Source organism: Mesoplodon mirus (genome assembly GCF_964341445.2).
Source record: "Mesoplodon mirus genome assembly, chromosome: 9".
In the NCBI taxonomy this organism is placed as follows: domain Eukaryota; kingdom Metazoa; phylum Chordata; class Mammalia; order Artiodactyla; family Ziphiidae; genus Mesoplodon; species Mesoplodon mirus.
This window is the reverse complement of record NC_138985.1, coordinates 60669872-60697713: the sequence shown is the minus strand read 5'-3', so window position 1 is coordinate 60697713 and position 27842 is coordinate 60669872. Positions and strand designations below refer to the sequence as shown.

Sequence of the window (27842 nt, the reverse complement as noted above, 5' to 3'; positions counted from 1 at the left end):
TGAGCCATCACCTCATACTGGTCAGAATGGCCAATTTCAAAAAATCTACAAACAATGCTGGAGAGGGTGTGGAGAAGAAGGAACCCTCTTGCACTGTTGGTGGGAATGTAAATTGATACAGCCACTATGTAGAACAGTATGGAGGTTCCTTAAAAAACTAAAAATAGAACTACCATATGACCCAGCAATCCCACTACTGGGCATATACCCTGAGAAAACCATATTTCAAAAAGAGTCATGGGGCCTCCCTGGTGGCGCAAGTGGTTGAGAGTCCGCCTGCCGATGCAGGGGATACGGGTTCGTGCCCCGGTCTGGGAGGATCCCATATGCCGCGGAGCGGCTGGGCCCGTGAGCCATGGCCGCTGGGCCTGCGCATCCGGAGCCTGTGCTCCGCAACGGGGGAGGCCACAACAGTGAGAGGCCCGCATACCGCAAAAAGAAAAAAAAAAAAAAAAAAAAAAAGAGTCATGTACCACAATGTTCATTGCAGCTCTATTTACAATAGCCAGGACATGGAAGCAACCTAAGTGCCCGTCAGCAGATGAATGGATAAAGAAAATGTGGCCTGTATATACAATGGAATATTACTCAGCCATAAAAAGAAACGAAATTGAGTTATTTGTAGTGAGGTGGATGGACCTAGAGACTGTCATACAGAATGAAGTATGTCAGAAAGAAAAAAGCAAATACCATATGCTAACATATATATGGAATCTAAAAAAAAAAATGGTTCTGAAGAACCTAGGGGCAGGACAGGAATAACGACACAGGCATAGAGAATGGACTTGAGGACACAGGGAGGGGGGAAGGGTAAGCTGGGACGAAGTGAGAGAGTGGCATGGACATATATACACTGCCAAGTATAAAATTGATAGCTAGTGGGAAGCGACCACATACACAAGGAGATCAGCTCAGTGCTTTGTGACCACCTGGATGGGTGGGGTAGGGAGGGTGGGAGCGAGACCCAAGAGGGAGGGTATATTGGGATATATGTAAATGTATAGCTGATTCACTTTGTTATACAGCAGAAACTAACACAACTTTGTAAAGCAATTATACTCCAATAAAGATGTTAAAATAAATAAAAATAAAAATTCATCTGCCTAGAATACTGATTTTGAAATTAATTCTTTATTATTAAATGGATTTCTTTAATGATATAAAGTACCATTTGTTTTCAGTCATTTTCACTGTATTGGTGTTTAATTTGGATAAAAATTATGTGGTGTAATAGAGAAGAGATTTCTGCTAATGGATTACTTCTTTAATTCAAAGTATTGTTTACATACAACTGGGGCATGTATAGAGAAGTAAGGCATTGTCTTTAACCTCTAGATGATCTGAAATAAATACACAAGGGACTGCTCACTCTAAATTGAATACGAGTGCAGCAATTGAAGAAGTGTCCCAATATGTTTATGATTTTATTAGTATACTTTCAGGAAACATAAACCCATTAAAGGTAGAGCCATTAAAAAAAAAATCCTAGAGAATTGCTAGAAGTTAGAGAGATCTAGCAAAAACGCTGGTTTATCAGAATATCCAGGCCTTAAGAAGGTGGGAACCAGGTCAATTCAGGGAACTTCATCTGCAGGAAGGTGGCCATTCTTGCAAGTTCTCTGCCTTTAATGTGACTTATTTCATCAACATATGCTAGTTTCTTTCCATCCTGTTCCCAGGTGACTTTATCCCCAAACTTTCAGTAGAAGTATCTGATTGGCTGTCTGCCTGTACTGTGGATTCGGTGTTCCTGTTGGGTTCTGTGGTCTGGGAGGCAAGGTCTCCTGATATGTTCGACTGCCTTACCAGATAGGAACTGTGAGCCTGGCAGAAGAATTTGACCATAGTAGACGACTGATAATGAATAAGAGCTTAACAAATAAACTTATAAAGGGAGCTGTCCTGTCTGGCAGAATGTTCATGGAAGGCTTTGTGGAAGAGATTACATTTAAATTAGATTATATAGGTTCTGTTGGATTTACATGTCAAGAGCAAACAAATGAAGAAAAAGGGAGTTCTAGGTATTAGAGTAACTTGAGCCAAGTTGTATAGGTTTATGCTTGGCCTGTGGACAGATCAGTCTGGCTCAGAGATCCTCAGTGTAGCTGCCCTAAATCACCTGAGCAGCCCGAGTCAATGCGTTGCCTCTAACTGACTGAAACAGAGTCTCTGGGGTTTGTGTTCAGATCATTTGCATTTTTAAAAGTTCGCCAGATGATTTTGATGCAGAGAGAGCTTTGAGCCCTGGACAGCTATAGCGGATAATACATTGTGAATTTGTGAAATAGAGTTGGAAAAGGATGTTAGAACAAGACTATAGAGGCTTTCTATATCAAGCTAAGGAGTTTCTTGGCCATATCCTGTGAGTAAGGTAGTCAGTGAGGCTTATATTTTATTGGTGTGCACCATTTTCTGAGCCTATGTAGTTGCATCTACTTGGAGTCCTTTCTGGGCAGTAGACAGAGAAGGGAAAGGAAAGTTAAGGGATCTAGGTACATGTGGCACAGCCCTTTATACTTATTTAGAATATTATTTATTCATTGTTTCTCCTTTGTAGGAGTAGATGTTCTAATTCCAGATTTAGTATTCTTAGCAGAGTATATTGATGTTTTAGTAACAGTTCTTTCTTCTCTCTTTAGGGGAGTTGGCTGCATCTTTGTTGAAATGATCCAAGGAGTTGCTGCTTTTCCAGGAATGAAAGACATTCAGGATCAACTTGAACGAATATTTCTGGTAAGTTCTTTACAGAATACTTCTGAAAAAAATTGGTCTTGAATGCATCCCTCAGTGACAAATCCTACAGTGGTAGTGGAAAATAATTTCAAACAAATTTGTTGGTTGTCACATTTAATTCTAACATATTTTTGGATCTTTGCAAAAGCAGGAAATTAGTGAAGAATTGTGTTTTTAAACTACTGCACATGAATAATATGCCAAAATGGTAAGAAAGGATAGGATGTCAGAGGCAACATAGAAGAGTGGGTTAAAAACAAAGGCTCTGACAAAAATTCCAAATAATTTATATAGATATCCCCCCTTCAAGTAGGTGTATCTTATTCCCTCCCACTCCTACCCACTTAAATGTGGGCTTTGATTGGTAACTTTTTTTCTAAAAAGTAGAGCATGGAAAGAAGGGAAGGGAGGATAGTAACTTCAAAATGGAGAAACCAGGCAAATGGTACCTCAGCCCGGTCTTCAAGGTTAAGATCATCAAAGATAAGTCACATTGGTAGTATGTACCCTTTGTATAATGTATTGAGAATGGCACTTCCCCTCTGTAGTCTTCCTCCGAAAACCATAACCCCAGCCTAATCTGGAAAGCCACATCACACAAACCCAAACTGAGGGACATTTACAAAATACCTGACTAGTACTTTTCAAAACTGTCAAGGTCATGAAAAACAGGAAAAGTCTGAAAAACTGTCACAGCCCAGAGGAGGCTAGGGAGACATGACAGTGTAATGTAATGTGGTATCCTCCATGGAATCCTGAGACAGAAGACGAACATTAGGGAAAAATTAGTTAAATACAAGTGAAGTGTGCAGTTTAGTTAATATCAGCATAGCAGTGTGTGTTCCTTAGGTGTGATGGAGGTTCCCTGTAATGTAAGATTTCATCAATAAGGGAAACTGGTGGAGGAGTATATAGGAACTGTCTGTACTACTCTTCACAACTTTTCTATAAATCTAAAACTATTCTAAAATTTTAAATTAAAAAATTTTTGTAAATCTGTGAAAAATAAAAATAAGATTTGTTCTGTAGCCAGATGAGCTGGTTTTGTCACCTGCTCTGTCACTTTGAGCAAGGGACTTAGTTCTCTGAACTTTAGTTTTCCTGTGGGTAAAATAAGGGATAATGATAACACCTACCTCATAGATTGTTTTGAGGAGTAATTAACTTAATTACATAAAGTGCTTTTAGAACTATGCCTGACACATAATAAATACCCAATAGATGTGTTGTTATTATTTTAATCAAATCATTTTTATACCAGATATTTTCATTCAGTGGAACTTCCACATTAGCTAATATTCATATAAACTTATTATTTAAAACATGGAATAAGAGCTAGACAAATTAATTTTTTTTTGTTAAAAGGAGTCAGACTGTATACATTGTAGCAGTTAACCACATTATCATACTTTTTAAAAATAAATCTCCCATGTGAAATCACTGGGGCACATTTTAGAATGGACCTTGTGAAGACATGCACTTATTGGATTATGCAAGTACACCCTTAAAATGTAGCTTTCATATTAAGTATAAGGACCACAGGAGGGTATAGTGATATGAATTGAGACTCCATCACTGCTGTGTTCACCTTGATGTCAGCATTACATGATAAGAAAAGGAAAATGAAAACTAGAAAATCAAAGCACACGTGATTCCTCCATGCAGTATCCTATACCCCAGGCATCCCTGTGTATTCACAGTGGGTGGGCAAACAGCAGAGTCCCTAATATTATAGAAACTTTCTTCAAAGTCTTATCTTATTAGTTTCTTCTCCCAGAGGCTGTCTGTATCCACTTCCTTTCAGTTTTACTTAATTATTATTATCATCCATAAATTTCCACACGGAGTGTTAAAATAATGTCTTATGATTATAATAATGCAGCCTTATAATGGAAAATTCCCACAATGTCAAAAAGTATAAAAGTTGAAAAACCCCTTTGTCCTACTACCCAGAGAAAATTACATTTAGTATTTTGGTATATATCTTCCATTTCAACACATGTTAAAAAAATTAAATTGTATCTTGTATACTATTTTGTAACTTTCTTTTTTCACTTGACAATAGGTAGTTAACACCTCTCATTGGAAAATAAATCCAGAAACTTATCATCATTCTTAGTGATGAGTATTTCATCATATGGAGGAGAATTATTTGCTTAATCAGCCTGATATTGATGGCTTGTTTATAGTCTTTAACTACTATAAAGCGCTGTCAGAAATATTCTTTGCACAGTTATCCTATTAGTTAAGAAAAATTATTAGAATTGAAAGTCCTGAATTGAATACAGTTTAATTTTCATAAGTCTATTGACCATTCTTACACTTCATTCCCTCCATCTAAACTCATGAAACACTTCCTTCTCTCTGTTGTCAAGAAAGTTGCTTACTGATTTCATTGAGATTGTGTTGAGCCTATAGATTATATTACAAAGAAATGATATAAAATGAGCTTTCCCAGCTAAGAAAAAATAATATCTCTTTATTCATATTTCATGGCCCTTAGCATAAATTTAACATAAACATATTTCTCTTTTCCTTTTTTCTAATCAAGCCTTTATTTTCATTCAGCTATTTTAAGTAACTTTCCACAGTTATTTTCCCCAAAATACAATACACTTGTTCACATATTGTGAAAAACATGACAGGAGAGGGAATTTTAATGGGCTATACTTTGCATCATATAGATCTTTGTGCCAAAACATATCTTTAAATATTTAGCTTTTTAATTTATTTAAAGCTCAAATATAATAATAATAATACCACTTAATTATATTCTGATAATAATTTCCTAAACTTTAGATTCCACTTAACTATTCACTCTCTGATAGCTATTGAACAATACTTAACCTTGTCAAATTACCTATTTTTTATGCTAAAATCATTAATTTACTATATTTGAAATCAGAAAACTTCAAAGGGAAATTATATAGAAAGAAATATCCCTACATACACATTATTTCAGGGTAAATTTAAAAGAAAAAGAAATGGTTATATAAATGAGGTAGATTCTATAGCAGTTGTACCAAAAATTTTGTTTCATGAAAACATAGTTTATTGATATGGCTTAGTCAAAGTTTTAATTTTCAATATTATTTTTATAATGTAAGTCATTTCCAATAGGTACTATCTTGTTGAATTGCTTCTTGTATGGAGATTTTGTTATTTCTTAATTTTATTGACAATTATTTCCTAATTTTATGAGTATTCAGAGACCTTTGAGCCATGACTAGGCTTTTAATAAATCAAAGAAATACATCATTGTAAATTTTCTATGGGAATACTGACACACCAGGCTACTGTTTGCTCTTATTAGACCATAGAGACTCTTAAATGCGGATAAGCATCATGATTTATGGTAATAACTCCTTCATTTACTGTAGTTTTTTTACATGTGTAATGATTTTTACAAGTAAAATGTCCTTTGGTAATTAGGAGATAAAGATCCTTATCTATATAAAATTGCTGCTTTAGAATTAAATAATGTTATGTTTTACCCTGAAGAATTAGACATGACCAAAAAAAAAGAGAGAGAGAAATCTGCAAACTTCTTTTGACAGTAAATGTTATCATCTTAAATATTTTATTTCCTCCCCTGAATTGTTTAAATTTGCAAATGTTAGCCATATGACACATTAAACAAGCAGATTCTCTCAGGACTTGTGCGATCATTGGAAGAAGAAATTTTACCAACCCAATGTGGTTGAATCACTGGGAAATAATGCTTTTTCTTGGTGACCTTTTATGCCTGGTCTGAAGAGGAATGACTTTTAAATGTGATTAAATCCACTTTCACGGGCTTCTCGTGTAAACTGCCAGAGACTCTTTTCTAAAGCAGCAGTTGTGTATCTGGCCTCTCGTAAAGCATTGCCAAGGAGATAATCAACTTTGAAAAGTCATGAAACATGGAATTGTTCGTTTTGTTTTGTGTTTTAGTACATGGATTAAGTCCATTCATTTGCCTGTGAACTGTATATAGAAAGGTGGTTGGTTAATAACTTTGAAGCACAGAATTCAAGCTTATTACCCAAGATAACTAATATAATTAACTCCCACACACTGAGTCTTTATGTGAAAAGCAACAAAGATCAGTCACTAGAGCCTTTATATTTTTCTTTTGAAGGTTTTCTTTTTCTTATTTTTCCTTCCTTTGGTGGGAAGGAGCAGTTCACATTCTTAACAAGTCCAGTGCATTCAATTCCACAACATAGTAACTGTGTTGCTCTATGTAAGGTGAGCTGGCTATACTGCAGCCTGAGATTTCACCATTAAATCATTTTCCTTGAAATTGTGATGCTCATATACAAGAAAGGAAGGAAAGTGATAGAATTTTGACAAATTATATTCAAGACATTTTGAATTGCCAGGTGAACGGGCACCTACTTCTCTAAGCAGTAACTCTGCTATTACAGTAAAAGAGTGATTTATATCATTTCTTCAGCGTTACTCATTTTTTAATGTGTCATGGTGTTTTCTATTCACCTTTGTTAGCTGCGAAAGTAAGCAGTAGATGTATTCACCCAGGTAAATATATATATTCAGAGTGACAAAATCAGAACTAATAAGAAAATTCGTATTCTAATCATATTGTTCTGAATTGAAAAAGAACTCTACTTTCTACTTGATGGAACCCTGGGAACATTCTTCTGCCATTTCAGAACAGCTGGACAAATGGCAGAGAGTGCTTGCACAGCTGTCTGAAACCTTTGGCAGATGCTTCTGGGTTTGTATGGCTCATGGCCCCAGAGTACAGCAGCCACGACAGAGGGGCTGGCATGATTGTGTTCTGGGGGCCTGTTCTAGTTCTCCCTGCCTTTGAATATTGATTAACCCCAAGAGGCTCACTTTTCCTTGTCTCCTGGTCTTCTGGTTTGCAATGGAATTTCATCAACCAGTTATTTGTTAACATATTGTACATTATTTGATTGGTACAGTTGTTAGAATGTTTCTCTTCCGTGTATATATCATTCAGAATTTAAAAGAGAGTGTGTGTGTGTATTTGTGTGTGTGTGAAAAGAGCCTCTGGCAACTTTGAAATCTACTACTCAACCTGGCTTTTGAGTCAGATCCTTCCTTAAGCCTCTGTGTTTTACAATTGAACTGACTGCCGAGACGTAACCTGTAGACCCAGTTCCAGTCCTTGTTTCCCCATCCTGGCTCTCTTTCCAGGATCTTAATGGGAACCATAACCCTCAGGTTTCATGATTGGCTAGAACGGCCATATAGAATGTAAAAGAAAGTTGACACCACCTCCTTTGATGGTCATTACCATCCAATGGATGTAGCAGTCACATTGTTAAGATGGAATATTGCTGTCACAGATTTGTATCTTCACTTCCATCATTGGGTTGCTTGAGGTGATGTCCGCCATACTTCTTCAGCACTCCCTCTGCAACACTAGGCACAACGGAGTTGGAAAGGAATTCTGTGCCAGGGTATCTGCCCTGGAGCAAATGAGGGCAATCAAGATAGGCAGGCAAGACATACCATTAGGAATGGAGTCATGAAAAACTGCTGAGCAATTGATCAGCAGATGGGAGATCCAGTAATGTAGTAGATCCTGTATTAGTTAAAATACTAAACTCTTAAGAGTTCAATATTGAATTCTAATCCTAGATTGTTTTTTTTTCCCCCTGAACAAGCCACCTTTTCTAATTGAATTGTAGTTTCTGCATCTGTAAAGGGAGGAATTGAACTAAATGATTTCAGTAGTGTCTTGCAGCTCTAACCTTTTTTAATTCTAAAAATGCATATTACAGGATTATGCATAAGGACTGTGGGTGTTCAAAGGAAATTTCTAAGAACATTTTTGTTAAGCATGGAAGGAAGTATAAGATTTGAAGTGGAGTAAGGGATATGGGGAACATCAGGCAAGGGTCCAGGAGTGGAGTAGGCACAGTAGGAGTCTGTCCTGTATGCGTGGAAGGTGAGGTTGGATGTTGAAGTTTGGACTTTGATAGATTGAGGACTTTTAATTTTATTTTGTCTATAAGTAATAAGGAGACAGTACAATTTTTAACAAAAGAATAATAAGGTTAAAGTGGCATTTCAGCAAAATTAATGTAATATGATATAATGATAAACTCAACTATATAAAGGCTGACAGAAGGAGAGAACTAAGCAATACATGTTGGAGTGAAGGATACTGAAAATATTAAGCAATGTTTTTTAAAGGTGATTTTAGAAAAAGTCGGGGAGGTGGACTATAATACCACCCACCCTGAAATAAATGCCTCTTTTAATTTGTACACGTTTCTTTCAAGTCTCATCAATAGTCCTGGTTATTTCCATGGTGGCAAATATTTTTCAGAGTCTTAAGCTTATAAAAAATAAGGCAGCTAGAAAAATTTTAAAGCTGTATGGAAAGAAATTAAAACCACCATTTAGAGATAACCAGTGTTAAATATTTTTGTATTTTCTTTTCTAGATTTTCACCATTGGGTTAATAATAGATTTGTGGGTTTTGTATTCAGCTTCTCTTTATTTTCACATTTAATAGGGAGCAATTTCCAAGCCATTAATATATGCTTGAAAATATTATTTTAATTATGCTATAATATCTTATTAATGTTCCCAAGTGTACTAACACGTTACCCTATTACAGTACTAGGTAATTTGCTTACGGCTTTTATGCTACAGCAAATTTTATCCCATTCAGTTATACTTGCAACAAGAATTTTTAGGCATCTGTTCCATGCCAGGCTCTGTGCCTACAGGCAGTGGAAAACCAACAGACACGGTCCCTGCTCACCTCAAATGTACTGTTAGCTGTGCTACATTAGAACAGCTTCCAGACAGTCAGGTTAGGAGGATGTTGTTGCAAAACTGTTGTAATACATCTTGTACATAAATGATTTGGAAGAGAAAGGAGTCAAAGATAACTTCAGAGTTTCAAGCTTGGGGAACTAAGTGCTCCATGAAGTCATGGAAAATAATGGGGACATTGAAAAGGAGTGCCACTGGGACTTCCCTGGTGGTGCAGTGGTTGAGAATCTGCCTGCCAGTGCAGGGGACATGGGTTTGATCCCCGGTCCGGGAAGATCCCACATGCTGCGGAGCAACTAAGCCCGTGTGCCACAACTACTGAGCCTGCACTCTAGAGCCCCTGAGCCACAACTACTGAGCCCGTGTGCCACAACTACTGAGCCTGCGCTCTAGAGCCCACGAGACACAGCGACTGAGCCTGTGCTCTAGAGCCCACGAGCCACAACTACTGAGCCTGTGCGCTACAACTACTGAGCCTGCACTCTAGAGCCCACGAGACACAACTACTGAGCCTGCGCTCTAGAGCCCGTGTGCCACAACTACTGAGCCTGTGCTCTAGAGCCCACGAGACACAACTACTGAACCCCTGTGCCTAGAGCCCGTGCTCTGCAACAAGAAAAGCCACTGCAATGAGAAGCCCGTGCTCTGCAATGAAGAGTAGCCCCCGCTCACGGCAACCAGAGAAAGCCTGCATGCAGCAATGAAGACCCAACATAGCCATAAAATTAATAAAAAAATAAAATTAAGAAAAAGATTAATGGAAGTGATGGCATAATTATCAGAAAGAAAGGAAGGAAGGGAAGGAAGGAAAGGAAGGAAGGAAGAAAGAAAGAAAGGGAAAGGAAAGGAAAGAAAAGAAAAGAAAAAAGAAAGAAAAGGAGTGCCAGTGGAGGGAGAGGAAGAAGAGAGCTCAGGGACTGGACTTTATATGACAGCAGGTGACCCCAGGTGGAGACGTCCAGTACACAACTCTTACTGAACAGAATTGGGAGAAAAATGAGGATCAAGGGATTGTTGACCCAAACCAGACAATGCTGGGACCTAAACTGTACTGGTTCTTAAATAATGAGAAAGTGGGGGAGTAGCAGAGGAGCACTGCCTAGGCTTTAAGGATGCTCATGGTGTGTGGGGGTGGGATGGGGGTAGGGAGGTAAACCAGGAGAGAATCAGGACAGTTACACAAAGGTCAAGGTAAGGGCAGGCAGCAGAGAAGTGAGGATAAAAAAGGAGAAAAATAATCACTCCCTCGAGGGAGGTTATGGATCAGCTCAGGTCTGGTTAGCTGGTGGGTGAGGAATCTTGAGGCCAGTGCCCTTCCTTTCTGCGCTCCCTCAGCGTGTGCCTCCACTGCCTGTATAGTATGTGGCACACATCCTGTACTTTTGCAGCTAATGCTTTTAGCCCAGAGGATGAGAAGGGTTTCCTTCTGGAGAAATGGAAGGGTCGACACAGAACATGCATCTGGGTTTAATTAGGGAAATTTAGACTATCCATGCTTTTCAAAGGATCCTCCTCAGTGTCTGAGGGATGCTGGAGTCAAGGTGAGTGTAGCCTCAAGGGAGGCCAGCTCTGACCCCTCCACTCCTGGCTCTGCTTTCATTAAGATTTTGTGTGTGAGATAGATCTCGCTGCTGAAAGAAAGGTTTGAAACCCCTGGACTAATGCTATCTTAGGGTCTTCCCAGGTCAAGTGTTCTATGAAAAACAGACATCCATGAGGAAGAAAAATGATGCAGAGCCAGTGAAAATGAAGATGTTAGAGAAATAAAAATTGAGTGATTCATATATGGAGACATTAGATATGTATTCTAATAAAGTTCTGTGCCAATAAGCTATCGAAATTTTTGTAGCAAACTTCAGTAAGGTCATTTGTCTTGAGAAGAAAACAAAGACAGAGGGATATTTCACTACAGAATAGGTAATCACATAACTTTCTACAAAGAAACATTTATTTGAAGATTAGCTGGCTGTTGCCTGCAGATTTGAATAGGCTCACATGGTGAAAAAAATATTTTTTTACCTTGAGGATTCTTACATTCACTTTATAGTGTTACAAACTTTCTGTAAATGGAAAATGAGAAGATTTTCATTAAATCATTCACTTTCTCATTGTTACTCATTTTTCAGCAAATATTTATTATGTGGTTACTGTGGGCTCAATACTCTTCCATGTTCTGGGGAGACAGCATTGCACAAAACAAAGTCCCTGCTCTTGTGGAACCTATATTCCTGTGAGGGAAGATAGACAATGAGCAAATAAATATATAATGTATCTCATGAGTGTTGCATAAGGAATGCCACTTTACATATGGCGTACTGGGGGAGTCTCTCTCAAGGATCCTGATACTTGTGCGTTGAGTGAAGTTAGTCAAGGCACAAGACATGCAGATATAGGGCTCAGAGCATTTAGGTGGAGAGAATAGCAACCTGTTTGTGCTTCATGATAAGAGTATTAAAATCAGAGTTCTCAGGCCTGAATTTGTCAAATTAAGGATCACTCTTCCCACTGCATCAAGGAGATTTCTAATACTCATTACTTTGACCTCCTTTATAGAAAGCATTTTCTTATATGAGAAGTCCTTGCTTTGTGTAAAGCATTAAATTCCTGTATAGGTTAATATTCAAACATCAGATTGAGCAAATCAGTAAGAGAGTTTGAAGTACACCTGTGTGCATGTTGCAGTTATGCTGGAGCAAGAGATTTGGGCTTCCTGATTTAGTTAATCAGAAATGTTGGTGTAAATACAAGAAAGGGGGAAATGTTTCTTATTTGGACAGTAGACAGTGCTTTGGAGGAGAGAACAGAGAAAGAATATCTAGAATTCAAGGGGAGGCAGAGAACACTTTTTTTTAAAGTCAAAAGTAGAAGAATTTCAAAAAGGAAAGCTTTATCAACTGCACCAAAGAGTACAGTGAAGTCAGTGGAGGATGGTGCTGAAAAAAGGCCACAGGTGGTAACTTCTGAGGGAATAGTTCCAGTAGGTTTGGATATTTAAAGTCAGGTTACAATGGGTTTAAAGAGTAAGTGCACGGTGAAAAAATGAAAATATTGAGTATAGACAATCTGTTTGAGAATTGGCTGAGTACACAGGATTAGATGTCACCTTAAGGGTATTTTTTAAGTCAAGATTTATAAATTTTATAATGTGTCATAAATATTGTTTTAAATAGTGAAGGCCAGGATGTTTGGAAGGTAAAGGACACCAAAGATACAAGAAAGCATATTTGACAGATCAAGGTATTGGGAGGCAAGAGTGGATGGGTGGAAGAGACAGTGCCTTGAAAATGTGGATGAAAAGATTTTCTCGAAGATAAGAAAGAAGAAAGGAAAGGAAGGAGAGGAAGATTTAAATAAATGTTGTAGAGGAGAAAAAAGGGAATTTGAAGATATCATGATCTGCATGATTCTTAAATGAAAGGGAGGGGATGTGGCTGACAGTAATGTGCATCTGCGGGGGTAGATGTTGAAGGAAATGGATAATATTTGCAAAGCTGCTGTAATACCAAATGGTATTATGATATGTGATATCAAGAGAAGGAGGTCATTGCTGACCACATTTGTTAATCAGCTGTTGATCTGAGACATTATTATAGGAATAGAAATGCTTTGTTTCCAATTTCTATGATGTGTAATAGTTTACTTTCCTATTAACATAAGATTACTTTTAGGCATATCCATCCTAGCTATAAATGTTTCCCAATTGTAATAGTTTTTACGAAGACTTTTCTGGAGGCAGTGGTTCATATCTGTAGTCTAATAGTCTTAAATGTTTTGAGAATGTTTTAACCTATTGTCAGTATGGGATTACTTACTGGCTTTTGCAGTTATCTCTCCTTATGTAACCACCTTAAAACTCTGGGTTAAATCAACAACAGTCATATTTTAAAATTATTTGTCATAGTTTTAGGGTCAAGAATTCAGTAAGGGATGGGCCAGGCAGTTATGGACTTGGGGGTCTCTCACATGGTTGCAGATATATGGTTGAAGACAGATGGTGGCTGGAGCAGAAGCAATCAGAAGCTGGAGCAGTTGGGGACTAGCCAAGTATCTCTCTCTTTGTAGTCTTGAGGCCTTACGTGAGTTTCCTCCGTGTGGGCTAGTTTGAGTTTCCTCATGGGATGGTGCTGTGTTTCAAGAGTGGGTGTCCTAAGAGGACCAGACAGAAGCTGCATGGTTTCTCTTAACTTAGCTTCAGAATTCATACAGTGACTCTGTCAGCCAAAGCAGTCACAAACCCTCACCCAGAGTCAAGAGGAAGGGACATAGACCCCAGTTCTAGATGGAAGGAGTGTCAAGAATGCTGGGGCCATGTTTTAAAACTGCCACATTGATTATGTATTGATACAGTTCCATTAGGGCATATCACCATTTTGAGCTGATAAACAGCTTTGTAGGAAAAAACAGTCTGGGAAACAGTTTTATCAAGCTTCTAGAATTTTTGTTGTTTTTCCCATACTCTTTATAGCCATTACCATACTGCTTCCCATGATAAATATGAAAGTGTGAATTGTCACAGAGTGCTAATTGGTGGGTCATGAGGCCTCTTATTTGCTCACCCTCCTTTTCTTCCTTTTTTGACTAACAAGTTCACAGATGTGTCAGACTGAAAAAAAAAATGGTGAAATACTGCCATAGTGTGACACATCTGAGGTGAGTGAGGTGATGACACTTCTTAGCAAATTCTCAGAATGTTATCCATAAAGTAGACTTCTATAACTCAAATTCTAGCTTAATTTTTTTTCATGTGGAACGTGTTTCCACATATAAGCCTTTCATTCCTCAGAACATCACATGTCAGCTCTTGTGGTAGACAGCATCTAAGATGGCTCCCAGTGACCCTTACCTCCTGGTATTTATGCCCTTGTGTAATCCCCTCCTCTTGAGTGTGGGCTGGACCTAAAGACTTGCTTCTAATGAACAGACTGTGACAAAAGAGATTGGGATATTACTTCCGCAACTAAGTTACAGAAAGGTTGCTACTTCCTTCTTGCTCACCCTCTCTTACAGTCTCACTGGCTCACTCTGAGAGAAGCCAGCTGCCATGTTGTAAGTTGTTCTGTGGAGGGACCTTTGTGTCAAGGAGCTAGTGTTTCTAGCCGGCAGCCGCTGAAGACCTGAGACTTGGCAACAGCAGTGTGAGTGAGCATGGAAGTGGGTCCCTCTCCTAGCTGAACTTTTTATATGTGAGACCACAGCCATAGTTAACACTTTAATTGCTGCCTTATGAGAGACTCTGAACCAGAGGCACACAGTTAAGGTGTTACTGCCAAAATGGCAATTTCCTTGGTCCTTGTCCCCCAAAGGAAAGAATTCAATCAAGAGACAGAGCAGTTTTAAGTAGCAAGAGTTTTATTAAGCAAAGCAAAAGTATGCTTCTGAGAGAGAGAGAAGGGGAGCAAGCTGTCTGGAAACCAGAAGCAGCCCCACAGTGAGGGTCGGGTTGGTGTTTCAGAGTGGTGGAAAGTCCCTCCCTGTGTCCTGCATCATTTGACTGACAAGTTGATTGACAGCTTTAGGTTATATAACTGTTCTCCTAGTGGGCAGGTACTTACCCACAAGCACCAAAATGAAATCCACTGGGGGTGGGGGGCAAAACCCACAGTGCTAATGTATTACAAGTACAGTGTAGTGAACCCTGGGTTACTTTGAGTCACCTTTTAGGTCTTGGTGCGTCTGCGCCAACCTGTGCTGGTGGGTTTTATTTTGTTTGGTCCTGATAAGCCTGGAAACTTTGCGGTCCTTGACTACGAAAAGGGAGGATCTCTGGGCGTGTTCTGATCACCAGTGTCCAGGGGTGGGGCTGGGGAAGAGAAAGAGGACCTGGTCCAGGATGGGGTGGGGATCAGCTTATGTCTGACTAACAACCCAACAAAGGTACACCTGGATTCCTACCAACAGAAAGTATGGAGATAGTAAGTGTTTGTTACTTAAAGGCACTAAGTTCTGGAGTAACTTGTTCCACAGCGATCGATAACTAATACATCTCCTTTGATCCCAGGACCAAGAAAGAGTAGGTGCTATACCTGTTGTTTTATAGCTGAGAAAACTATCTTCAGAGATTATATGAACTTGCCTAAGAAGACATGTTCAATAAGTGCCAGAACTGAGACTATATCCTAAGTCTGCTGACTCTTCCACCAAAATACTCTTGTTTTGTAGTTGTTTGTTTGGTTGTTTTTGCTCTGATTCATAACCATGAGTGTGCAGGAGGTTGACTTGGGAATCATTTCTTTTTTTAATTTTTATTTATGTTTTTAATTTATTTTTTAAACAATATAAAAATTTATTTTTTCCCATGTCATGAGAAATCTGGGGTAGGCAAACGCTGGCATTGGTTTAGTGTCTCAATAATATCACAGCAAAGTCTCCATGTTGGGAATCATTTCTTGAATACACATTCTTAGGCCCCACTCAGGGCCTTTAGAATCAGGTTTCCAGGGATGGGACTTTGTGCGTTCAGACAAACGAGCAGACCCTGGTTGATGAGTCCTTCTGGTGAAGAAACTCTTACTTTAAAAGATGCATGTCATACTTTGAAGTGTTATGCATGTTTTAAATTTTCTGGCCTCACTGGGGCAACCTAAAAACCTAGGTAGTGTGGCCTTACTATCTAGAATATAGAAATCATTATTCAGTCCAACCAAGTCCAGTGTTTCTTACAGGTATACTTTTGATATGATTCTCAAGGGGCATGCCTTATAATGAGTATATTTGGGGGCTTCTTTCACATGGCTTTATATTAATAATGTTATGTAACTATTATTAGAATTGTGTACACAAGCAAAGATCTGTAATTATCACATGTAATCATCATATTCCAGCTGCTATAACTTCTTATCTGGCCTGATTACTTGATTAACATTTGGGTTTCCTCCCTCATTTTGCAGCCTACCTTTTCTTATGCCTCAGAAGACTTTACCCAAAAGGATAAATCTGTCCAGGCTGTTAATCTTTTTGTGAGGTGTGAATTCATTTAAAACCTGACCTTGTATCATCTCCTGCAAAACCCCCTGCAAGGAAAAGGAGCATCCTCAAAACATTCTGTTTTAAATTGATCTCATGTCTCATTATTTTATATCTTGATAGAAAGCTATGGCTGGTTGATTAAAATTTATCGCGTAAAATAATACACCTAAGTCATTGGAGCATGTCCCCTAGAGAATGGTTTTCTCCTAAGTCAGGTTAACAGATTATCTGACCTTGGAGCTGAATTTGTTCTTTATCTCACTCACCTCTTTTGAAAATGACAGGCATACATTTTCCAGGTAGTGTGTAGACTATGGCTTTTTTTTTTTAATTCTTCCTAAAATCTCTTTATCTGTGACTTTAGTTGTACTGGAAAAGGGTTGAGAACTGTCTTTTATTTTGTTTTTTATCCATTTATTTATTTTACGTCCCTAGTTTATTATATAACTAGAAGTTTGTACAGTTTGACCCCCTTCACCCATTTTTCCCACCCCTCCCCCACTACACCCCCCCACACACCATTTCTGGTAACCACTAATCTGTTCTCTGTGTCTGTGAGCTTGGTTTGTTGTTTTGTTTTGTTTTTTAGATTCCACATATAAGTGAGATCATACAGTATTTGTCTTTCTCTGTCTGATTTACTTCACTTAGTATAATGCCCTCAAGGTCCAAGGTTGTCACAAATGGCCAGATTTCATTCTTTTTTATGGCTGAATAATATTTCATTGTATATATTACCACATTATCTTGAGAATTGTCTATTTTAAATGTACCATTCAATGAATTTTATTCTTGTATTGTGTATAATATAAACTCAGGCTTCTGTTAGTTTTGAATAACTTTACATATTAAAATTATCAGTGAACTTGAGTTTCTGCTTGGGAGGATATTATTCTCTGTGACCAGAGCAAATGGCAGTCTTGTCATACTTTGCCTTTCATCTCATCCAATCTTTTGTAAAGATGCAAGAATTGGTAGAAGGATACATCCTATGCTCTCAAACTTCTGTGCCTTTACACCTGCCGGGAATTCCTCCAATCTCCAATGTCTAAATCTAACCCATTCTAAATATTAGAAATGTTTTCCCGTCTAATGAATTTTTCTCTGTTTTCCCAATTACAAATTATCTCTCCTTCTTTTGGACCTCTTGGTTTCTTTACCAGATCCTCTCTGCTGTCTCCCTTCAACTTCAACCTTGCCTTGCAGTTGTTTTTGCTCTTATTCCCCTGATAGAGTTTAGGATTTGGGAGTAGGGATGCGGAAGAAAGGAGTACTTTGTGTGAATCAAGAATTAGTGTGTTCCCTGACGCTGCAGGAATAAACTCATGATGAGAGAACTATTGCATTTTTAAAACTTCACTGAGTTCTTTTTAAAATGCATCTTTTGAGGGAACTCTGTGGAGATGCCATTAAGAACCACTTTAAAAATTAAAGACAATTTCCCTTCCTTCATTTGTTTGTTTGTTTTAAAATAAATCTGAGTTCATATTTTCCTTTAATTTCTTCTTTTGCAGTTCATTGTTCTAATAATATGTAAATCACTCACAGCAGATAACATTTAACATTCAAATGCAGAGTTCATTTTATTGAAGCTCAGTAGAACAAATTACTATCAATTTGCTCTAAGTAAAATTCAATATTAAAAATGTTTCGGGCTTCCCTGGTGGCACAGTGGTTGAGAGTCCGCCTGCCAATGCAGGGGACACGGGTTCGTGCCCCGGTCCAGGAAGACCCCACATGCCGCGGAGCGGCTGGGCCCATGAGCCATGGCCGCTGAGCCTGTGCGTCCGGAGCCTGTGCTCCGCAACGGGAGAGGCCACAACAGTGAGAGGCCCGCATATCGCAAAAAAAAAAAAAAAAAGTTTCATGTTTGCCAAGTGAAAAGTAAATAGCTGAAAGTTGTTAATAAAACCTTTTTTGGAGAGTAATATTAGGCTCATTTTTGGATCCCATCCTATTCCCAATAAAAGGAAATATTGTTTGTCTCTCACACAGAATGGTGATGTCTGCACATTTTAATCTGATTATTGACTCTTGGAATGTGATTCAATTCATTCAGCAGTTGTGAGTGCCTACTATATGCCCGGAAGTGGGCTTCAGTAAATTTCTGTTTTGAAGAAGTTTGACAAAATTTTCATTGAGTCTTCTTTTTAGTACTTTGCACTGGGAGTGCTGCTCTGAGGAAATCAGGAAGCTAAAATCATAAGAGAACTAAATTTGATTGCCAATTCCTTATTAATTTTCTTCCTTATAGTGAAAATTGTTTTTAGACAAATAATCAAGTAGTATGTACAGTGACTCTTCTCGTAACTGTGATCTTCCTGATATACCATGATGTCAAATTGGATGTGAAATGGAAAAGGCATTAACTTTAGTGAAATTATAACCTTCTATCTGCCCCCCCCAAAAAAATTAACAAATGTAGTACAGTGTTTGTTCATCTTTCCAAATATTAAGCTCAATTTTTGCAAATCATAAAAGATGCTATTATAAGGGAAATCTCTGTACCTTCCGCTCAGTTTTGCTGGGAACCTGAAACTGCTCCATAAAATAAAATCTATCAGGAAAAAAAAAAAGATGTTGTAGATGAATCAAAGCAGAATGCTGGGGACTTCCCTGGTGGCGCAGTGGTTAAGCATCTGCCTGCCAATGCAGGGGACACAGGTTTGAGCCCTGGTCCAGGAAGATCCCACATGCCACAGAGCAACTAAGCCCGTGCGCCACAACTACTGAGTCTGTGCTCTAGAGCCCACGAGCCACAACTACTGAAGCCGGTGCGCCACAACTACTGAAGCCAGCGCACCTAGAGCCCGTGCTCTGCAACAAGAGAAGCCACCGCAATGAGAAGCCCGCATACCGCAATGAAGAGTAGCCCCGGCTCACCTCAGTTAGAGAAAGCCCGCATGCAGCAACAAAAACCCAACGCAGCCCAAAATAAATAAATAAATTTATTTTTTTTAAAAAGGCAGGGCTTCCCTGGTGGCACAGTGGTTGAGAGTCCGCCTACCGATGCAGGGGACACGGGTTCGTGCCCCAGTCCGGTAAGATCCCACATGCCGCGGAGCGGCTGGGCCCGTGAGCCATGGCCGCTGAGCCTGCGCGTCCAGAGCCTGTGCTCCGCAACGGGAGAGGCCACAACAGTGAGAGGCCCATGTACTGAAAAAAAAAAAAAAACAAAAAAAAAAACAAAAAAAAAAAACAAAAACGCAGAATACTGTTCTCAAAATCTGTTCTCCTCTTTTGCGTCAATAGTAAGATTCCCCTTCTAGGAATTATACCTTTTTTTCTGTCAATGAACCACTATGTGGAAGGGAGTAGACAGTTAGGCAATAAAAATATTTATTTCCTGGCAATTTAATACAAGCTGTGGTAGGTGGAACAGGGAGATGCAAAGATAAGTAAGTATCAGGTCCTGAAGTAGAGTAGCTAGCAGGATAGTAACAAGGTCAAGGTGAGGCATTAAAAACCTATAATCAGTTTGTTACTAGTTTACACCGGCTAGCTATATGTGTTTAGGCTAAAAAGGAAATAAAAGTTCTTAGTAACATAAAAAAAACAACAACAACCTATAATCAGTACTTTGGGAGTAGAGAGTATGGTTGGGGAACATCGCTGGTGATCACTCCTCATGCTCTGTATGTATGAGTTAGTTACAATGGGAGCATTCATTCATTTGAATAAACCTGTGTCAACATTACTTTTAAAAAAAAAGATAAGAGGTGCTACAGAATATTGTCTAGCACACAAAATGCAGTGACGTTAAAAGCAACTAATGAAACATTTATCTTTGAGCTTTAAGGTAGAGAGTGGCCTCTTGGTTAAAACATACATATTTCTGACTTACAAATATTGAATTATTCCTTACTAGCAAACTATTGTCTCAGCCACCACTTTAGCATTTCTTTGAGAGGAAATAATGACTCAGGCATACGATGCAATGGTTTCATTTTCTGTACTGATATATGTGTTTCTTTGTCTTGGAGTTTCCAAAGTGATGATTTTATTCATGAAAATGCTTCAAGAAGCAAGCTGTGATTTTTAAATAAGCCAACTGCTTGCTATTCCTTTGCTCAGAAAGTTAGGGAACTGAATGAACCACAACAGAACGCTCATTTCCTCCTGGCTTTTGACTTACCATCCACTGGTAGGCCTACAGCCCATGAGTTTGACAGATGTCAAGAATCTAGCCTATAATTTGAATTTAGTGTTCAAAAGCCTATATTAAAGTAAAAAGAACTACAAATATGTCCACTATAGGCTACTTCCATTTCACTGCTCGATATTTTACTGTCCTTTCTCATGCCTGCCTCCAAAGCATCTGTGCTTTCCTTCTTGCTGATGTGCACACTTATTCCAGATTGTTTCCACTGATGTCAGCCAGGCCTGACAAGCCAAGCCTTTTGTTTATCGTGCTGGGATAGGATCCAAGGAAGTCTTAAAAGGACGTGGCTACCCCTGCAGGTACAGAAAGAGATGCTGAGGTTCCCATTGGTGTAAGTAGTTCATTAAGGTGTTGCTCCAGTGACAAAGAAGGATACCCTGACTTTTTTCCTCCCACATACCCCAGGCCTGCTCTTTGATAATTTTTCATGCTTCAGGGCTGCCTATGACAATATTTAGGACAAGTTTTAGAAAGCAGAAAAAGACAAAGATAAGAACTCATTTTAAGAGGCTTTTTCCCAAACCCCTAAAAAAAGGAGATATTCTAAGTGGGAATCTGCACATTTAGTGACAACTTCAAAAGAGCAGCTTGTAAAGGGAAGGATTCAGAATGCTTCTGTGAGCTTCGGGAAACTCTGCAAGACACCAGCATAGTAACTAAGAGGATTATGCATTTTAAAAAGCAAGGCATTTCTAAATCTTTTTATTCATATTTGTTTGGTCTTCCCTGGAATAAAGTTTATGGCAGCAGCAAGGTGGTCATATGGCAGATTAGTTTTCAGAAATATGTAACTAAATGCAGAAATAGCAAGTAAAAATTAGCAGGCGAAAATATTGCTTTTGTTTGTTATTGTTGTTATTGGTTTTGGTTTTTAGTCTTAGAATTCCTAAAAGTTCAGTATTTACCTTTATGCTCTTCAGCAGCTTTTGGTTAGAAATGCTTCCTTTTCTTTTGTTCTGGTTCATCTGTTTATGATAACTTTCTATCCCTAAGAAATAAGCTTTTAAATATTATGAAGGAACAGTGCACTGTCTAAGATGACAGATTAATTACCTTCTTTCCCCGTTAAGGGAGCCTAGTAAGAATTTGAAGACATATCGGCACTGATAGCTTACCCCTAAGGTCTGTGTGTTCTGCCAAAAATAATGAATAAAGGAAATGCAGTCCTGCTACTGACTCTCAGGGTACACAGCTTTGATAATACCAGCCTGTCGTTTCAGATAAGATTAAAAAAAAATCACTCAGAAAAGAAAGAAGAAAGCAAATGAAGAGATTTTATCCACAGTGTGTTGCAGCATAACCTGCTGGAGAAATAATATAGTGATAATGAAAACAAAACATGAAGGTACCTTCAGTAGTACCCTTGCTTTCTGTTTTTTCCTTTCTTGGAAAAGGTAATACCTTTTTCAAATGTAAATATAAAAAGAGATTTTCTTTTTGTCCTGTTGCTTTGTCCTTTACTTCTGATTAGTATTTAATTAATTCCATTGAAACCTCAGGGGGAAAGTTAGGATATGTTGCAGTAATTTGTGTATTCACCTCCTAGTAATGTTTGAGCAACAAAGTTAGTTGACCTGAATGCTCGTACTGCGTCCATTAAAATAACTCGCACATAAGTCTTTCCTGTAACTGTAGCCAGCAGAGCTTAAACCCAGCTGTTGTCCTCAAAGCTCTTTCTCTTTGCATTATACTGTGTTTAAGCCCAGTGTAAGTGATCTAACCATCAGTAATAGATTTATGAAACTTATGACTGTACCAGGCGATAGATAGTAAATATAAAAGTATGTCAAGTATATTCTTAGATGAATTCTGGAATGAAAGCTCGCGGTCTCTGGATTGGTTCTTGGAATACCCAACTTCTAGTCCTGTCTCTATTTGAATTTTGACATGCTTAAAAGTAGGATTCAGTTTCTTCACCTATGGAATGAGGCTAGAGTACTCATACTTTCCAAAAAAATTTTTAGTAAAATAATTTCTTTTTTGAAGTGAAATATCACCTATAATCCTGAAATCCCAAATCCCACCTGCTTGACCTCCTCGCCCTGTCCCCAAGATAGCTGTGGTGTGCCTCCAAGAAATTGTACAACTCCAGGGAACATAGTATGAGAACTACTAGACTAGATGATCTTTATGGTATCGCCACAAATTTTCAGTTTTCTCCACTGTAGTTATTTTTGTTGTATAATATCTCATACATTTTAACATTGATGTCATAAAGGGTCCCTTTATGCCTCAATAGTTTTAAGTGTATTGCCTTCATTAAAATATTTATTCTTGTCTTCTGATTTCCTTTAGTTATTTAGTTAATTATTTTGATCAGTGTGAAGTATAGATAAGTATTATAATCCCATAGCAATTTATTGTATAGCTCATAGTATGAATTGCCTTTCACTAAAGCAAAGGATTCATGGACTAATTTAACCAGTATTTATTGAATATGAACCTTATGAAAGGTACTGTGTTAGAACCCAGGATGTAAAAATAAGTAAGACATTGTCCCCACCTTCAAGGAACTCACAGTCTGGTCAGGGAGAAAAACAAGGAAACAGATCGTTACGATACTGTGTGGTAAGTGCTGAGTGCCAGCCTGTATCCAGTTTCCTGATCAGTCCATGCACTTGGATGACTAATAAGAAAATCAGATACAATCCATCTAAATCATGGCTCTTGATATATCACAAACAAAATCATTCAAATCTTTTCCTCCCGAAGTTTTCCGATGTCAGTAAATGGTAGTATCCCTGATCCAGTGGTTCAAGCCAGCAGTTTAGAAGTCATTCTTAATTTCTACCCTTTCCTCATCCCATGCATCAAATTTATCAGCTAATTTTATTACTTCTGTTCTAAAATAGATCTTCACTTGATCCATGATTCTCTACCATGCTAGTCCAAGTCACCATTATGTTTCACCTGGTCAATGCAGTAGTCTCCATCTGGCCTCTATCTTGCCCCCAACCCTTGACAATACTCCTACAACTTTCAAATGGCAATGAAAGTGTTTTAATTAGCATATTAGTTTGGCTGCTTCAAAAGAGGCAAAAATAGCATGTCTTAGAGAAAAATATATGGTTTTCTTTTTCATGTATATATAGTGTAAGCTGGTGGGTCCATGAGGTCATCATACTAGACAGAGAAAAACAATTAGTCAAAATTCCACACCCATTCATGGTCAAAACTCTCAGAAAACTAGAAATACAAGAAAACCTCCTTAACCTCATTATAGATATCTACAAAAAACTCTTGTACTTAACGGTAACATTCTCAATGTTTTAACTGTAAGGTTCAGAACAAAGCAAGTATGTCATCCACTCCTTCAAGTCCTATTCAGCATGTGACTGGAGGCAAGTTCCATAAGACAAAAAGGAAAGGAGAAGGGAGGAGAGGTGAGAAGGGAAGAGGAGGGGAGGGGAGAGGAATAAATGCCGTAAAGGTTAGAAATAAGTAAAACTCTCCTTATTCACAGACATGATCACCTATGTAGAAAACCCTAAGGAAGCTACAAAAAGCTACTAGAAAAACCAATATACAAAATTAACTGTATTTTTATGTACTAGTAACAAACAATTTGAAATTTTTAAATACCATTTATAATAGCATCCAAATAATGAAATACCTAGATGTGTATATCCAATAAAATGTGTTCAACATTTGTATTCTGCAAATTATAAAATACTACTGAATGAAATTTTAAAAGATTTGCATAGAGAGATATACCATGTTCATCAACTAGTAGACTCAATATTGTTGTGAAGTCTTCCAAAATTGATCTCCAGGTTTCATCTGTTGAGAGAAAGAAAAGATAGGGCAATTAACTGTAAGGAAGGTCCTGACTGATAAAATCTGGAATACAAAACAAACATGTTATATATCAAGTTGGAGGGTATGATATTGGTGAGGGCCAATTTCAACTTTTCCTTTTAAGTGGAAAAGAATGTGAGCAAAATCAATAGGAGGACAATACAGGGATTATAAAGTTTGGATTCTGAAGGAAGCTCCCACTTTTTCTTAAAGAATATTAATTGATGTCATCTTCTACTAGTAATTTATTGGTAAGTTGAATGAATTGGAATCTAAAGAACACAAGAGAAGGTCTGAAATAACCTCGTGAGTGATGTGCCAGACCACCAGTGAGAAATGAATGCTGAAATTAACAAACAGCGTTGAGGCAACTTGAGGTTTAAAGTCGCTGTCTTCTTCAATTGATAGTTATCAATTAGGATCAAGTCTGGAGTCACAAACCACACTGTAATTTGAACAGGAGTGGTTTACTATAGAGAGTTATTAACTATTTACAAGGGATTTGCTTTTAAAAGCGTATAAAAGAGAATTCTAAAGAATGTTCTAAGACTGAGGGAGAGGACTCAAGAAAGAAACAAACTTGAAAAGGGTCTCCTTCCCCAAGTTTGGGGCTCAGACCTCATTGGAAAAGGTGTGTCTGCAACCCATTGGATTGCGGAGAAGCCCAGTGGGTTGCCCCGGGCCAGAGCTGGTCCATGGCCATAGGACAGAGGTTGGTTATATGGAACTGCCAGCCAAGACTAGCTAGTTGGGAGGCCCCCCTCCAGGGTGCCAGCGGGCCTAGGCTGGTGGGCAGGTCATTGTGAGGAGGAGATCCCTCCTGGGTTCTGAGGGGCAAGCAGGGAACTTCTGGCTAGGGCTGGAAAGCTGGAAGGTGAGCACCACTAGGTGGCAGAGAGGGTATATGGCTGGGGGTCAGGTGCCACTGAATCACGCTAAGATCCTTCCTCCTCCAGCACTGTCTACTGACAAAATTTACATTGTGCCAGCTGGCAAGGGAGAAATATTCCAGTATCACAGGTGGGCAATGGAAAGTGCATTTGGAGCTGAGTGGCATTACATTGATAAAGGAAGCAGTTCTTGACTTCTGTACTGAGTACGTATTAACAATTTCAGGGATTTTATATCCTTCTAAGTCACATACGCTAATACATATGCCAATTTTATTATTAAATGGTAGTTTTATTATTAAATACAGGAGAAAAACATCTTGCACATTGTGAGTCAAAGGAAGAACAAGATTATGACTCCAGTCCAGTTATAACTCGTGGTCAACGAGCCTTAGAACATATAAAACTGTGTTTGCTACACTTGGCGAAGATGGCACATTTTGGCAGAATTTTACAGTTTACATTTTCACATTCCAGGGTGTGGCCACTGTACCATTCTGACACAGAATTAGCATCCCTAGTTAATGTTATGTAAAACAGAGACCCGTGAGACATGAGCCCTAGGAGGTGGTTCCTGGTGAAGCAAACAGTATTTTTAGGACCAGACTGGATTTTTCTTTTAGGGTCCACATGGCACTAAGCAGATGGTGCTGTGGGCGGCTGTGGTTTAAGATCTGAGGCAGTTCATGAAGACACTCAGTCTTGTCCTTGTCCCGCCCTAGAGGCAGTGATGGCTACAGGCTGGTCCAGGCAAAAAGGTTGTGTCTGCTGTCCCTGTAGGCAGACACTGCTGAACCCTGCAGACTGGCAGCACCCTAGACTAGACTGCAGGGCAGCTGGGAACTCAGCCTGCTGGTAATGTTCAGAATTAGCATAACCTTGCCTGTTTTAATCTGGAAAGGACCTTGGAACTTTTTTCTCCCCAGAGCGCTCTTTAGTTCTTAAAAGTATAACTTAATGTTGAAACTCCCCTTCCCCAGAGGTCCTCTCTTTTAATTGTTCTTTAATATTCCATGGTCTGCGATTAGACTGCATTTATCCAGAAACTTGGATGCTGGCTAGTTGATGGGGTTAGGGAGGAGAGAGAAAGTCATTTTAACATGTGCTCACTTTTTCCAGAAAAAAGCATTATATATTCTCCTTGATAGAAATGTCTTACTCCCAACATCTGTATTACCAAAATCATTTTCTTAATTTGATCCCATCCCCTTTTTTTTCGATTTATTCTCTATGTCATTCTCCTGTCCCATTTATTTTAAATTTATTTGATCTTGTCATCTTTTTTGATTTATTAAATTATGAAGCACTCCAGATTCCTATATTATGAAAGCATGTACATGTAAAAGTTAAAATTCTCTCCAGCATCACCATAATCCCCTCCTTGGTAAGTTTTATTAAAACTTTCACGTACATTCTTTTTTTCTGTTCCTATGCAGTCATTCACATAAATAGTATGCATTTGTGAGTGATGCGTTTCACCAAAACATGTTACAAACATTGTTTTCAACTTGCTCCATTCTGTTTTAACCACTGCATGATGATCCTCTGTGGCTGATACACGTTTATCTCACCAGTCCTGAAACTTCCCAGTTTTTTACTATCATGGGGGGAAGAACCTGCTGAGGTAGCAACCTGGTTTATTCCCAGAGCTTTATGCACTCAGACGTTATCTCTGCAGAAACGATTCCTAGAAGACGACTCCTGAGTGCCCTTTGAACATTTTTATAGATTTTGACCAACCGTCCTCCAAAGATGTTGAACTAGTTTGCACTCCGTTAGTGAAGGTGCATGTGCTCTCCTGTCCCACCTTTAATGCTGATATCACTGATTCCCCCTCTAGAAGCTGCCCTCCCCTCCACTGGGACTGGTTGGCACTTGAGTCAGTGTCATTGTTCAGCCCATGATTTGCTTTTCTGAGATAGGATTGTACAGGAGGAAAAATAATTTTCTCTCTACCCTTCTGAGTTCTAAGCTGAGACCCCTGCAGTAAAAGACAGATTAACAAGAGAAAAAGAAAAGTTTATTAACATATGTACCTCATGTATACAGGGAGATAACCAGGGGAAAGTGACTAACTCCCTGATATGGCTTTGAATTCAGACCTAAATACCTTCTTAGTAGGAAAAGGGGAGAGGAGATGTAAGGCTCCTAGGGGAGAGTGGATGATTTTTAGGAAAGATGAATGGGCCCTTAGAAGAGTAGGTGGGAGGTACGATAGTTTGTGACAAAGTTTGTCAGTGTTTGGTGTCCACTTCTAATCTCCTCTCCTGTGATAAGAGTCACTCTCCCCTGGTTGATGAAACTTCTTTCTGGGGAAGGGATTTATGACAATTGAGTTCCTTTTAGAAGATCTGTCTTTAGGCCATGAGTTCAGACAAAGCCTCCCCCTGCATTTGCTGTTTTTCAAGTGCCTACAGCTCAAATATAATCCATGTGCCAAAGTGGCATATTTTGGAGCAGCATGTTCTGCACCTTTCTGAATAAACCCAACAAAAGCTTATTTCCTGTCTCAGATAATTGCCACAGTAGCA

General features: G+C 38.6%; 1 protein-coding gene across 4 annotated transcripts in view; it reads left to right on the top strand.

Annotated features, from left to right (window-relative positions):
* The window catches only part of CDK14 (cyclin dependent kinase 14), a 597668-nt gene that overhangs the window by 394385 nt on the left and 175441 nt on the right, over positions 1–27842 (top strand). For all 4 annotated transcript variants that reach the window (XM_082631823.1, XM_082631821.1, XM_082631824.1 and 1 more), the window contains one exon: positions 2640–2733. In XM_082631823.1, coding sequence (XP_082487949.1) covers positions 2640–2733 — 94 coding nt within the window. The remainder of the gene's footprint in view (positions 1–2639; positions 2734–27842) is intronic.